General features: G+C 39.5%; 1 protein-coding gene across 8 annotated transcripts in view; it reads left to right on the forward strand.

Annotated features, from left to right (window-relative positions):
• The window catches only part of GALNTL6 (polypeptide N-acetylgalactosaminyltransferase like 6), a 564733-nt gene that overhangs the window by 338324 nt on the left and 211051 nt on the right, over positions 1–15358 (forward strand). The window contains exon 1 of one of the 8 annotated variants that reach the window (XM_039541780.1): positions 10291–10615. The exons of the other annotated variants lie outside the window; for them this stretch is intronic. Coding sequence (XP_039397714.1) covers positions 10597–10615 — 19 coding nt within the window. The 5' untranslated portion in view covers positions 10291–10596. Of the gene's footprint in view, positions 1–10290; positions 10616–15358 lie in introns of those variants that run through there. 8 annotated transcript variants of the gene reach the window in all.

Here is a 15358-nt window from a genome sequence, read left to right on the forward strand (position 1 = left end):
AGATGGAGCGCAATTCTGAGTAAGATGAGGGAAGCATTATCAGCACTGTAACCTTAATAAGGTAGGTGATGTGGATCAGTTTGTGCTGCCCTTGATTTTCTGCTTATATTTGAATTCTGAAAGATCATGAGCTGCCTCTTGGATGTATTTGATTAATGGGCTTGATTAAACAAAATTGGTGAGGTCAAGTATGACAGAAAATTACGAAAAATGTGTATTCCAGGGGAACTTTCCACTTTCCAAATTACTAATGAGTGTAAATTCATTCTCTCTTGTTTCTAATTGATTTAGCAATGTATTATCTCAGTGATGACCCATAAGAGCCTATAGTTAGCCTATGGCAAGTTTAATGGCTTGTCTGCACTACCCTGCAGTTTAGCTTATCGGAGGATGAACAGCACTGCACACAAAACTGCTACTCTGTAACTCCCCTGTATGGATGCTCAGGGTGAACTAAAAGGTTCCTGGTTCTCATTAAAGTAGTCCTCTTCAAACAGGACTACATTAATGCAAACCAGTAATCTTTTAGTTCGTGCCCATAGCATCCACATGGGGGATTGTCTATACTTTAAATGCTTCAGCAGCATAGCTGCACTGCTGTAACACTTCAGTGTAGGGTGTACATACCCTGATGGGAGGGGTTCTCCGGTTGGCACAGGTAATCCACCTCCCCAGGAGGTTGTAGCTAGGTTGACGGAAGAATTTTTCACACCCCTGAGTGAGGTAGTGAAGCCAACTTAATTTTCTAATGTAGCCCAGGCCTAAGTTACACTGCACTTTTAAGAGATACAGTACTTGCTACATAAAGGGGTTTAATATGCATGCTAATAAACAGTAAAGCAAAGTTCCAGTGCATTGCACTGTTTAGTAAATCACCTCATAGGAGAGAGTACAAATCTCTGCAGTTTGATATAGAAAAGAGGTGGGGGGCAGGTAAAACAAATGGAATCTAAAAGAACTGAGGGATTTTTCTGCAGACAGTACTATAGAAAGTTTATTTTAGCTTTAGTTTCTTTTTGCACAAAAGAAGCTTACCACAATGTCACACTAAATTATTTTCATGCTCTTGCCTGGCCTATGCTGAGGAATGGTGCATCACAGGAGATAATGGTTATACATTTTGAGGTGTTTTCAAATAACAGTTATACAAAATATGGAAAATGTTAACCCTTGCCCACCTTCCTCACTTTGTCCAATGTATCTCCTAACTTCCTCAACTTCAGGAGGGAGGACAAGTACAAGTCACATGGGCAGTTCTGTGCCTTTTTTTGTTGTTGTTGTTGTTTAACCTGTGTAGCGCACTTATTTCTTGCTGTTGCTTTCCTTGCTTTCACTCTAGAGTCTGCTGCTCTGTGCAGATTCAGCATGTTTTATAAACCAAAGATGCTATTTTTGTCTCTGAAGTAAAAGAAATGAGTTTCATTTCATTTATTGCCCTGCTGTTAACAATTAGTTTTATGATATATGGCAAGTATGTCCATGTGTTTTAAATCCAATCTATAACTCTTAGTTGTCTGATGACTGTAATGAATCACCTGAAAGAAGATGGAAATACAGCATGACTTATCTTTCTTACTATGATATGCTTTTCCTATATTAATCCTATTCTCCCAGCCACTGAGCAAAGGTCCTGCATAACATGCTGTCTGAATTTAAAGTTGGATTTTACCATCACTATCCTAATTATTAATTGTTTATACCATTTTGGTTTAATATCCCCACATGAAATCCTATTACCCAACAATAATACCCAAGAGCATTAATTTCTGCTGCTTTACTTTTTTAAGCAGGAATTTTCTCTTTATTGAAAATTACAAGATGGGGAGAATCTGAGACATTCCCTCTTAGGCTAGACTTAAAGCTAAATCTTCAACATGGAGGAATAAGTACAGTAAAGATACTCTTACTTTTAGACCTGGACCAATGGAGGTTACTTACTGTATTTTGGTGATATAACTACTTTATTGAAAATCATTATTTGCTTTTCCTTACAGTTTAATAGCAGTGCCACCCTTAAAAATTGCCAATTTTACCTTCCATTAATGTATAAGTTTATCTCAGTATCTTCAATATGGCCTTATACTTCTGTACAGAATACTTACTATATGGATTCCTTGAATGCTACAAGATTTATGAATTATTTTAAATTAAAATTTAGTAAAATTATTTCCAAGAGGGAAATAATCTGTTTGGGAATAAGATGGGGTTTTATACTCCCTATACTGCCCTCACTATGGCCAATCTATAGGGCAAGAGGTGATCTCAGCCATTGTTCATTAAAGGAATTGGCAAGTTTTAAGGATGACCAATGTAGCTGCACTAATGGGATTCTTACAATGCCCAGCTATTTCTAGAAACAGTAAAAAGAAGCGTTTTATCGCAGCCATGAACTAAGGTGGTATTTACAAGTACAATTGGCTTCCTGTCTCTTAGTCATTTTTCAGTCCAGTGAGCTAATGATACTTTTATTCTATATAACCTTTCCTATATGGCTTTGTTGTGAATCACTGGTAGGCAACTTTATCGGATAGTTGTCAAAAATCTTAGTCTATCACTAGAGTTTGATGGGCCAGATCCTCAGCTGGTATAAATCAGTATAGTGCCATTGAAGTCAATGGACCTATGCTGGTTTATACCAGGTGAAGGTCTGGCCCAGTATCCTCAATAAGAACCAGCAGCTGGTGAGGTATAACCTTCTGGAGACAGTCTTGGTTATTCTCTAATCTTTTCTAGTTTACGTATTCAAATATATTAGTTTAACTATGACTAGATAAATATAAACAATCCTATATCTTTAGCACATAGATTTATGTATGTTATTCTACATCATGGCTGTTTAATTTGACAAATCTCACAATATAACATCCCTTTCTATTTCACATCCCTAACAACCTTCCCCATCCCCCACCAAAAAAAAACCCCTCCAAATGAACAAAATACCCTATCTAAAGCAGAGTTTTGAGCCCAAAAAGGAAGACACACCAGAGACTCCATGAAGTGCAATAGGGACTTCACTATTGCTTTTGATTTTACATTGAAGGTGCTCAGATACTATGATTATGTGCAGCCTTATAAAACCAATAGATTAGATAAAGACCTCAGTCATGCAATCAGGTCTGCCCAGGGGATTCCCTGTGCCTGCCTGGAACTTCACTGCAGTCAAAGTAGTCACTAAATAAAAAGAATAAGTGATTATTTACCCTAATTATAATATCCATGCAAGGCTTTATCTTTTCTGCTTCAGCCAAGAATTGTAGAACACATCATATCTCAAGTGCTACCTGAATTATTGTAAAATTATTTAAGTAACATTAACAATATAGTGCCTTTTTCCATATGATAGCCATGTCCTGATAATGACCAGAAACAAAAGGCCCCAATTACATCTTTGGTAGAAAAAGTAATTTTATCAATGACATATTTTAACGAGAGCTTTTATTATCCAAGTTTCATTTTCTTTGTGTAGGGTGAGCTACAGTTTATAAAACTTGCTTTTGGAGACTCAGATATTGTAGTGAAATAAATGTATTACTTTCCAGCTGACTGAGGCCTGCATGATAATAGCATCAGAAGTTACTTCAGCAAAAATTATGTTTAAAAAGGAAGACAATAGCAGCACTTTGTAAGAGCAAAGCCAAATAATATGTTTTATGTAAACACCTCATTTTGGCAATAGTTTGCAGCCTTTTGCTTCATCAGACTTAACTTGTTCAACATACTTGCACTGTTAATTTATTAGTGATAGGCATCTTCAGCAATTGTTTTATATGCGCAGAATCAGGGACTGAGCAAGGTAAAGATTTTGTATATAGATTGTTTACAAGCTGTATTTGCATTTTGAATAGAACATATAGTCCATTGTTCAGATTGGTACCTGAGTGTTCAAGCTTGAAGAGCTGAATTTAAGAGCATTTATGTTTCATTCAAACATAATACATATAGCTTATTATCTCTCTTTGTTCCAGGAGCAATGTGGCTTTTCATACTCTCTTATCTTTTTCTTAAAGGCATTTGCAATTTGATGCTGGAAAAATTTAGACCTATTTTCTCTCCACAGTAGGGTTGCATACATACAAAATATTTGTTATTACAATGTAGATTCCACACATGTATAATATGTATTTACGTAGCCATATATTACATTTTGATGTGCTCTAATTTCACTTTAAACTTCTATCTGAGTTCTTAGGTAGGTAGGAAGATTTTCGTCCATACATGCAATATTTTATTTCCTTATGGCCAATTTATGCAGTTCTGTGCTCTAGAATATGATTTCATGCAAAATATACATGCTAAATCTGACACCCTTTAATAGTCTGCAAATTACAGACAATGGAAAAAACATCTGCTACATCAGAAACTGCAGGTTGACTTTCAGGTCCAGCTCCTGCTGTTGCATCTTTTCCTGTTGCAGCTCAAGTGGAGCCAGCTGCCTCTAACACTTTTTTTTTTTTATCACTTTACCTGTAAGTGAAGGTGAAATCATAGTCAGAGGGCAGGCCCAGGTTAAAGAATTGTGGGGCCTTGTGTGCTATGGAATTTGGGGGACCCACCCCATCCTCCTTAAACTATAGCTCTGCTCCACTGGCTGCCAGGCCTGCATGGAATGAACAGTATGCTGAGCTCCTGCACAGCCACTCAGCAAAACATCCCAGCCACAAATGCACCAACCCCACCGCACAGACAGATGCTCCCAAATGCCCTGCCCACCTCACATATACCCTAACAGCCCTCCACTAGCCCCCACTTAGTCTGACAGTCCCCACACACATCCTAGCAGCCCGACATACATCCCACTCACTACAAGCCCAACATCCCCTCCACTGACCCCCAACCTCTGCCCTCCTACACTCCACACTCACTCCTAGCCCCTCACCCACTGTCCCAGGACCTTCCTGGCCACTTATCAGCATGACCCCTCCCCCTCCCTTTTCCCTGCTCCAAGCTCAGTGTTCCACTCCCATCCCAGGCTGCCCCTCCCAATCCCGGATGCCCAACTCCACTGACTCCCATTGCCTGCCCCGCATTCATGTGCTCACGTTGTTGCAAGGCCTGGTCCTGAAGATGGGCAGCCAGGTCAAATTTAAGTGGGTGGCATTGTGAATTGGCACACAAGCTCATAGAACCACTCAGTTTTTTGTTTGCTGCCCAATGGTCAGAATCCCCCCTAAAATGGGGCTCTTGTGCAAGTTCACCAAGTGCACCTTGGTTAATCTGGCCCTGTCAGAAACTTACAGTCTCTATGGTACCTAGTTGTAAAGCGCACCACTTAACTCCAAATTTATCTTCTATTCTGCACAAGCCTGGAGTTCTCTCTTTTTATTATAAATTACTGGCAGACAAAATGCTGCAATATGAATTTGAGATTATAAAATAGTATAGAAAATATTGTATATAGTACCAGTATGTGTTAAACTTCTCAAACTATACGTGTTAAAATTAAACCCATGTGTAGTTTCCATTTCTTCTGAGGTTTGTTTTCCTGTTTATTAATTGGGGTTTTTTTATAAATCAGTAAATAAATAAAGTAAATGAAAGAAAATGGAGTAGCTGACTAGAATTTGTTTTCCATGCACATCATAACAATGTAAAATGAATGGGAAACTGTCAACTTAGTATGTTGTAAACAAACACATTAATTTACCTATATTCTTGCCTAATTTTTTACTTTTTGCATTTCTGTCAGCTTAAACACTGGAAATCAATAGTCATTTGCACTTTAGTTTATACTCAGCTGCATTTTCAGGTTCCTAATGTTACAATTTGTGGGGTTCAGACAATGTTTGTTGTTTGTTGCTGCTTTCGTTAGATTATATATGTTTGTGGTAACCGTTCTGTTGTTCTAAGGTTTTATAAGGTTTTGTTTGTTTACATTTCTAATGTTGGGCTAATCATCTCTTTGAATGCTGTTAGTTTACCTGTCACATTGTCTGGAGTGGCTCAGGAGCAAGAATGCTAATCTCAGGGCAGACTGTCAAAAGCAGGGCACATACCCCAAACTGGTGGTATGTTTGCCAATTAGATTTCACCAACCCAGTAACTAGGCAACCAGATAGCAAGTGTGAAAAATCGGGATGGGGGTAGGGGGTAATAGGAGCCTATATAAGAAAAAGCCCCAAATATCGGGACTGTCCCTATAAAATCAGGACATCTGGTCACCCTCCCAGTAACAAATGTGATCCCCAAGATCATTGTAACAGTCTTATCACTGAGTCACAGGCAGTCCCTGTGGGCTGTCCAGTCTATCTTGCCAACCAGGCAAGCCGAACTTGGTGATAAATGGTCACTTAAACCAAAAATCACAAAATATTCAGGTTGCTCCCAGTCCCAAGAGACCAGACACTTACCCCAGAGCAATTTGAGCCTTACAACTCATACAAAAGACAACACAGGAAGCCCATCCTATAATAAACTTACTAAAGATGTATGAACTAGGAAAAAAGAAATGTTATTTACAGGTTAAAACAAGCATATATGCACAAATGAGCTTCAGTCTGTGATTCATAAGATGGCAGAGATGTTGTAGTCTGTCAGCATTTAATGTTTTTTTAGGGCTTAACCCAGGTTGACCCTGGGGATCTCTGCTTTTTGTTTCTTAGCTCCAGGCCTTGAGAGTCCAAACAGCAGAGAGATGAAAAATCATGTTAGCTATTTTTATTTCCTTCTTTCAGCATTCAAACTGATTGTGCAGAAGACCTTGTCCTGACTTCTCCATGGATGGATGGGGCAATTAATGAAAATTCTGTCCTGTGATGGTCCACTTCATTTTTGATAGCCCTCCTAGATGAATGGGGAGAGCCACTCTTCCCATCTGAGTTCACAGGTTCAGAGTAGGCATTTTTACAATTATAAAACAAACTTATCTTTTACTTTGTAGCATAGAATACAGACATTGCTAGTAAGATTCATGCATGCAGCAATTTACAAGCGTTTGCATAGAGTCTAAACACTAAATACATTCTTATAAGTCTAATACGTATCTTGAACAAACTAACATACAAATGAGCTGGTTTGGTTTCCAGGTCTGAGTGCCAGTTCTCAGCTTGGCTTAACTTGGGTTACCAGTGTCACACACTAGTTAGAGCCTAAAAAAAATCAGTTATTGTCTACAATTAAAGAACCTGAAGTCCTTTCTAGGTTCTTAGGCAGGAGTTACAATTGGACAAAACATTCACTAACATCAATAGTGGTTTGCTTGAGTAAGGACTACAAGGACTGCCCAAAATGCAGTTCTTTTGTGTATAGCTACTGGGGAAATATGGCATTGTGGGCTAGGTCTGCACCATGGGATGGGAGCAGGGACAGGACTAAGGAGAAGCACAAGGACTGCAACTGAGATGCTCCAATCATTGGCCAGACATGTGAGGAGTGAGTGGGAGAATGACACACTCCTAAAAGAGCTGTCACTGAATGAGTTACCCCAGTGCACCCAGAAAGCCCTGGGAAGTACTCTGCCTCCTTGTGCACTCTGAGGCAAAATGCCTGTGGTGGTCTTCATAGGGTTGTCCAGCTTATTGCGATCCCTTGCTGTGGGTTAAGTGCTATTAGCAAAATCTGCCCGGAGTGTATTCTAAGCCACAGCTTCTTGCTTTAGAGAAAAAAAATGTGTTTTTTTTATTATTTTATTATTCCTCTGAGCGTGCTAAGCCAGCATAGCTCTTGAAGTGCGATTGGATTCTAGTCTGGCTCATGAGCCATCAGCAGTTGTTCCCTACATTCCACATGCAGGATCAAATGCTATCTAAATTTACACCTGCACAACCTTATTAAAGATACTGGTGTCCACTAAGAGCATAATTTTGTGTGCAGATTCTTGAAGATGAAAGAATAGAGCTTAACTTCCAGCTCTCAGGGTGACTATCAGTTAAACAAAAATTCCTTAAACTTTTAAACTGAGAAAATATGATGTCAAAATGACTGAGACACAATACAGTTATTTTTTGAGAGTAGAACCATGCCTTAACAAAAACTCAAGCACTTATGGAATCCAATCCAGAACTGTGTATTACTATGTTGGCATATAATTAGTTTCTCTAGGTATTTTTGATCTATCAGTGAGCATCACCTCCTCACGTTTGTATCTCCCACCAGTCTATGTTTCTCCAGTTTTATGCTGATGTAAATAGGCTCAGTATTTTGCAATGGCTATGCTGTAACTCCATCATAAACAATAGAAACCATACAGTACCTGGTATTACCATTAAAATGTTACATCCTGCTAATACAGTCGATAAGAACCCTTGTAAATTCCCATTCCTACATGTCAATTCTTGCTCAATAAAAAATGCATTATAAACAATCCTCTGTGTACAGGGATCTGTTAATGAGCCAGCAGCTTCAGATAACTCAGCAGGTACATAAGTCATACTCATATAATTTTTCCCCTTGTTAAGCTTTTTATAACAGGTTTTTAAAGATTGCTACTGAAGATTTGTAGCAGTCTTGCTCTCTAGTAATTTGTTCCATTTATTGAGAACACTAGCTCTTATCACCCAGCAATATAGAAAACAAACAAGATAGACATTTTAATATGGTTTAAACAGTCAGGGTTCCAAATGAAAGGTTACAACAAAAGTTGTGGAACTTTTTGTGGGACGGGAGGCATTGCTTATTTCACCTGATATGATTCTGTTATAGGATTGAATTCAGAAGACAAAGTCTGACTTTTTAGTTACAGAGACTCCATTAGCATTTGCAAAGAAACTGTCATAAAGTTTAATTCACAAAGTAAGATTTTCTATGCAATCCATTGAAAGCAAAAAATCTGACTTTGGCTACTTTCCCAAACCAAATTAGTACAAATCACAAAGTCGCAATTTATTCATACTCGTGAAAAGAAGTTGTCAAATGCTGATGATGTACAACAAAGCATGCTTGGTCCCCGTCTTCACATCGCCCTCGCAACAGAATGACCTTTTAGAGGCAAACACTCTGGCTTACAGTTGCCGACGCAGTCAATCTGCAAAGATTACAAGATGCTGATCACATGTTTTGTTGTTCTATACCTGACTGTGGCCTGATCCAGGAGCAGCAGCACCTCTGATTTGTCTTCTGTACTATTATCGAGCTCCACAAAATCAGGAGATTCGCCTATAGAATCAGGATATACTAAGTTTCCTTTATGTGCTTACCCAGGTTGAAATATCAATTTCTTTTAGGCTATTGTATAACTTGTGTTTTGGACTCCATTACATCAAATCCTTATGGATAATGTTATAGAATGATGAAACCAATAGCATTTATAGAGTCAAGGTTTTTTTTTAAAGGCAATGGTATTTTTTTTTCAAATGACTTTTTCAACTCTGGCCAGACTCCATATGCCTTAAATCAATACTCTGCTAGCAGAAGCAGCTCAAGATCAGTGGCATAGAATGTGGACACCCTCCAGCTGCTTCTCCACAGCAAGATCCACCATCTTCTTGTGCTCCCTGACCTGCTTCACAACAGACAGCAGCCACAACAGCAGCAGGGGATTCTCAGATGCACTGCCTCTGGTTACTGCTGTTAGTTTGTGAAAAAGATAGCAAGCAAAATTAATGAATGAATGGAGAAAATGGAGGGGGCAGAGAAAAGTATCTCTAATCTAGAGAGTGGGAGGCCATAACTTCATCAGAATTTGCCCCAATTCCAGCAAGAGGTTGTGAAAATGGTAAAGTGCCTAGGTGACAGAAAAACAGCTATAGAAAAAACAAACATTGTCGGTCTTCAGGAGGCTCCAATCTACAATCTGCTTTGGATAAATGACTCCCTGAGATTTTAAATCTGGAATGCAAATACACCAATCACTTCATTAAAATCAACCAATGTCATCATGCACTGGCCAAGAGCTGTTGTTCACAACTTCACAGATCAGGTGAAAATCCTAGCAGCATCATGGATACAAGAGCAGTGAGAACACAAGGGTAAAATTGGTTTGCTTGTTTGTTTTTGGTTGTGCTGAGGTGTTCACATCACACCAGTCCTGAAGGGGTTAGCATAGGCTAGATGGGCCAGGTAACCTCATAGGCTGCACCTGGAGGGGAGCCCAGAGCTCAATAATGCTTAATTAAGCATGAAGCTCACCTGGGTAGGAACTGGTGGGGGGCTTTGACAAATCTGAGAACAGCAGGGGAAAATAGTCTTTAGTCATTTCCTGACAGAAGGGAGGTTTGTTAGAGATGACAGGGTCTGGTAAGAAGCCAAAGGGCAAAGTAGCCACAGGGAGCAGAGGAAGCTCGGATGGGTGGTAAACCCAGAGGTGCTAGAGTATAGAAGGAAGGAGATAACAACCAGGTCTGGGAGCAAGTAAACCATAGTTGTGGAGCATAAGGTCTCTGGGCAGGAAACCAGAGTAGATGGTAAGACCAGGTTTTCTACCAGCTACTAGGGAAGTGGCACAACCTTGGATATAGAATGGAGGACTGCCTGGAATGACAGAGAGACAGCTTATCCGGAGAACCATTGACGGACCCCGGATGGAGAGGACTGTGGTGACCTGGCCAGAGGCTGAGTCACACAGAATATGACTACCCTGAGTCCTGGAGTGTGAGATTGAGACAGTGGCTGAGTGATGAAAGGAACAGGCATTAAACTGTCAAGCTAATCCCCAGATGAGCTATGAGGAGGCATGCCAGTGGTGAGTAGTAAGCCCTGTACATTGGTGTTCAAGAATTTTCTCCCCGGTTGTGGAAAGAAAGGATGGCGTGTGCTGAAGTCAAAAACTCCCTGATGGGTAAAGGCTTTAATTGTGCCCTCCTGTATCCAGCAGTGCTAAAAGGTCTAGAGGATGATGTGGTGCATACATTCCACAAATCCAGAGAAATAGCAGCCTTGATCCAACAGAAGCAAGCCATGGTCTAGGCATATAAAGGAGTCTGAAACTCAAAATACAAATAATCCCTCTATTCGCTCAAAATTGAATGGCACATTTATTCCCTGTCATAGTTGAAAACTACAAGTTATGTCATGCAAGCTCTTACTGCATCAGTGGGTGGGGTGGGGTGGGGTGAAGGCTGTGTTCAAGTTTTCCCTCCTTTCTATATCTTATGTACTCTACTGTTTTGCCCAGCTTCTGTTATCACCTTTTTTATGTCGCAGATACCTATATCTAGTCACTGGTCTTATAGCTGTTATATTGGCCAGATTTTGCAATGAGGAATCTTCCCTATCCAATGCTGGATTTTAATACAGATGGATTGATATATTCTTAGTGACAGGTTCTGATTGTTATTTTCAATCCATCTCTCTCTGGATGAGGTGGGAATGGTTATATTTCTTGTAATGAATCCCAGCTTGAACTGTATAGTGTTAGTTTACCCTAGAACTGTGGTTATTACATGAGACTAAGACAGAATCAATGCAAAGTATGGTTTATTTTAACTGTCAGATTGAGACTCCTTGACCTTTTCAACAGAAGCTGCTTGTTTTGGTTTTTCTATTTGTTTTGCGGGGATTAAGGGAAAGTTTCATTAAAAATGTGTTGCTTATGCAAATCATCATTGTTTAAATAAATGGGGACAGGAAGGGAAGAATACGTTTTATTAATTTCTAATACACTTATTACATAAAATATAGGGTTCTGCTTATTCGTTTGTAAACTCTGTAGATTTTGAAAGCGTGAGACTGACTCCTGCATTGCACCCAACTGGATGCCAGCTCTCTTGGTCACAGGCAAGTAGTTTCTACTTGGTATCCTCTGAAATATTTTGTCCTCTGAACTATAAAGTTTAGTCTGAAAGATTGAGGAAGGAAGTGGTGATGGTGGTGTCGTGTGGGTTTTTTGGGTTTTTGTTTTTGTTTTTTTTGTGGAGAAGGGATCTTGTTCTGCACTGACACCTATTCATACATGCAGAGGTTTATTTGCTTTCCTTTTTCTCCAAAATTATTATTTGGGTACAAAAACTTGGGCATGTATGACCGAAAATAAAAGAAAAAGTTGCTCTAATTTTCTGTACGGGCATGGAAGCCATGATGTTTCTAGTGTTAAGCAAGGTGTCAGTGAAAACCGTTATAACAGGGCATCTGTACACTAGTGAAATAGTTGGACAACTTTAGGAGACCTATAAAGTGCAGTATATGGACACCTTAAGGAAGCAAGAAATATTTTTGTGGAGTCTTGCATTCCTAACTTGGAATGCTAAAAATATATAGGGACATAGGATTTATCATTCCTGATCAGTCTATCTAACATATGGCATCCTGATTTCAAAAGCAGACCATTCTCAATGTTTAAGAGTAAACCTCCCCCCCACCCCCTGAAAATAAAACAAATTTCAGACCAACAGCCCAATAAAGCATCTAGCCAATTCTATGCATTGGTAGGCATGGATGGGGAGGGAATGTGTTTCTGACCATTAGGCAATCATTTGACACACTGAAGCATGAGATTTGATTACTTTTATTATATTAGCTTGCATAGATGTTATGCATGGTCATAAAATTAGCCTGCTGGTATTTTTTTTTTTAATCAGCTACCGCATTTCTCTCTTTGATCTCATACGGCAGTCACTGAACACCTGCAGTGCTCTTGCTGGTCTTTGTTCTTTTGTATAGACAACTATAGGCTACATAAAGAACTACTGTTTATGCTGCAAAACGTCTGTTAGTCTATAAGGTGCCACAGGTTTCTTTGTTGCTTCTACAGAACCAGACTAACACGGTTACCCCTCTGATACTTGTTTATTCTGGGTTTGTCCATCTTGAGATAAATCTTTTTTAATCCAGCTGTTGACTGGATTCACACTGAATCACTGTTTCCAGGGCTTTGAAAGAGTAAGATTTCTTTAATTGCTCTTAAAAGTGGAGGGGTGAGGAAGGTTATCTAATGGTCACCTATTGTAACTTGGATGAAGGCAGTTTTGACACTGATCAAATAACATTTTTTTGAAAGACTTACCACACAGTTTTCTGTTAAATACACAGGTAGTTGGAAGGTCACAAAGTTGAGTTCCATGTAATTTTGTACAGTTGCTGTTCATAAATCTTGTTGAAAAATGCAGAAAAGTTTTCATTTTTAAAAAAATTCAACCAATTTATTAGCTGATCAAAAATAGCAAAAATGCATATTTACAAAAATGCAAACTATTTTCATCAAAAATTCAAAACATTTTGACAAGCTCTAATTATATAAATAACCTTTTGAACAATTTACCAAGTGTTAGTGTGGCTTGTCTATCACTGGAAATTTTTAAATCATGATTGGCTGTTTTCTCTAGATGATCATAATGGTCCCTTCTGGCCTTGGAATCTATGAATCTAACTCTTAGGCTTCTCTGCAGAATTGCATCTTCAGTCTTTATATATATAAAAAAAATGGGGGAGGCAAGCAGTTCATAGTTAATATTCCTTCACCAATATTCACTCTGCCCTCTTGTACATGTATATTCCAATTGGGTTTGTGACAGACTGACAATATCCTGAACAAACCATATAGAATTAAGATAAATGTTATTTATTAAGTTAACCAATATCAAATTAGGGTTAATACCTTTGGGTACATTGTATGTATTATGGCATTGTATATACCTTCTGTAGTTGGAAGGGGGATCTTAATGTACTTCCTCCACTGCCAGCTCTTTGAAGCCACACCCTAGCAGAGGTATGCATATACTAGTTCAAACTGGATTATACAGGGACAAAGAGAAAAAGAAAGGGTTTCGGATAATAACCTGGTTTTAAACTCTCAGGGCCTTCTTCCTGGTCCAGCAAACAAACAGGACCCCCTGATCCTTAGGGTAGAGTTGGAAGGACTGGGTGCCAGGTCTGAGCTGAAGCTGTAATGAACTTGTAACCACAAGGAGTCCCCCTTGAGTCCCCCCACACTGCCCCTGCCAGAATCCATGTTCGGGTTGAGATTAACTCTGGTAAACTTATTAACATGCGTGTAGGTTCTTTTATTGTTTTCTACATTTTTTCTCAGGAATATTTTTACCTTAATAATAACATGGGTTTACATAGGAAGTGTTGTGTGATACCTTTATACCTGTAGTAATTACACCTGTTAACCATATCTAGAGAGAAAGCAAGGAGGTATCTTTGGGCAACCTGTGTGTGCCGGGAATAACACAGTGAAGGCAGACTACTGTGCAGCCTGAAAATACCCCAGTCAGAAGGGAGAGGGAAGCATGCCTTTGCCCAAAAGAGGCAACAGCTTCAGAGCTGGAATTGGGTGCCCTTGCTGAGTCACTGAGGAGAAATACAGGTACAATTGCCTTGAACTGTGACTAGACCTTTCATTGCAGTATGAGAGAACAAAGCAAATACAAGTTATTTAAAATATATATATTACATAAGGTAATAGAAGAAGGTGCAATTTAAACATAAATTGTGCCTACACCATTCATTTTTATGGATCTTAATGGAAAAACTTAAAATTCCGGTTTAAAACATAAGCAAAAATAGGAAAAGCTACATATGTGGATCTACAGTGTGCTTATAGAGAAAGGCACACTTTTTTTCCTTGTTACACTAGTATTATTTGAGCTTTCGTGGGTGAATACCCACTTCGTCGGATGCAAGAGTGGAAATTTCCAGGGGCAGGTAAATATAAGCAAGCAAGAAGCAAGCTAGAGATAACGAGGTTAGATCAATCAGGGAGGATGAGGCCCTGTTCTAGCAGTTGAGGTGTGAAAACCAAGGGAGGAGAAACTGGTTCTGTAGTTGGCAAGCCATTCACAGTCTTTGTTTAATCCTGAGCTGATGGTGTCAAATTTGCAAATGAACTGAAGCTCAGCAGTTTCTCTTAGAAGTCTGGTCCTAAAGTTTTTTGCTGGAGGATGGCCACCTTGAGATTTGCTATTGTGTGGCCAGGGAGGTTGAAGTGTTCTCCCACAGGTTTTTGTATATTGCCATTCCTAATATCTGATTTGTGTCCATTTATCCTTTTCCTTAGAGACTGTCCAGTTTGGCCGATGTACATAGCAGAAGGGCATTGCTGGCATATGATGGCATATATTACATTGGTGGACGTGCAGGTGAATGAACCGGTGATGGTGTGGCTGATCTGGTTAGGTCCTGTGATGGTGTTGCTGATGTAGATATGTGGGCAGAGTTGGCATCGAGGTTTGTTGCATGGATTGGTTCCTGAGCTAGAGTTACTATGGTGCGGTGTGCAGTTACTGGTGAGAATATGCTTCAGGTTGTCTGTGGGCGAGGACTGGCCTGCCACCCAAGGCCTGTGAAAGTGTGGGATCATTGTCCAGGATGGGTTGTAGATCCCTGATGATGCGTTGGAGGGGCTTTAGCTGGGGACTGTATGTGATGGCCAGTGGAGACCTATTGGTTTCTTTCTTGGGTTTGTCTTGCAGTAGGAGGCTTCTGGGTACACGTCTGGCTCTGTTGATCTGTTTCCTTATTTCCTCATGGGGGTACTGTAGTTTTG

The sequence above is a fragment of the Mauremys reevesii genome, linkage group 5 (genome assembly GCF_016161935.1).
Source record: "Mauremys reevesii isolate NIE-2019 linkage group 5, ASM1616193v1, whole genome shotgun sequence".
NCBI lineage: Eukaryota > Metazoa > Chordata > Testudines > Geoemydidae > Mauremys > Mauremys reevesii.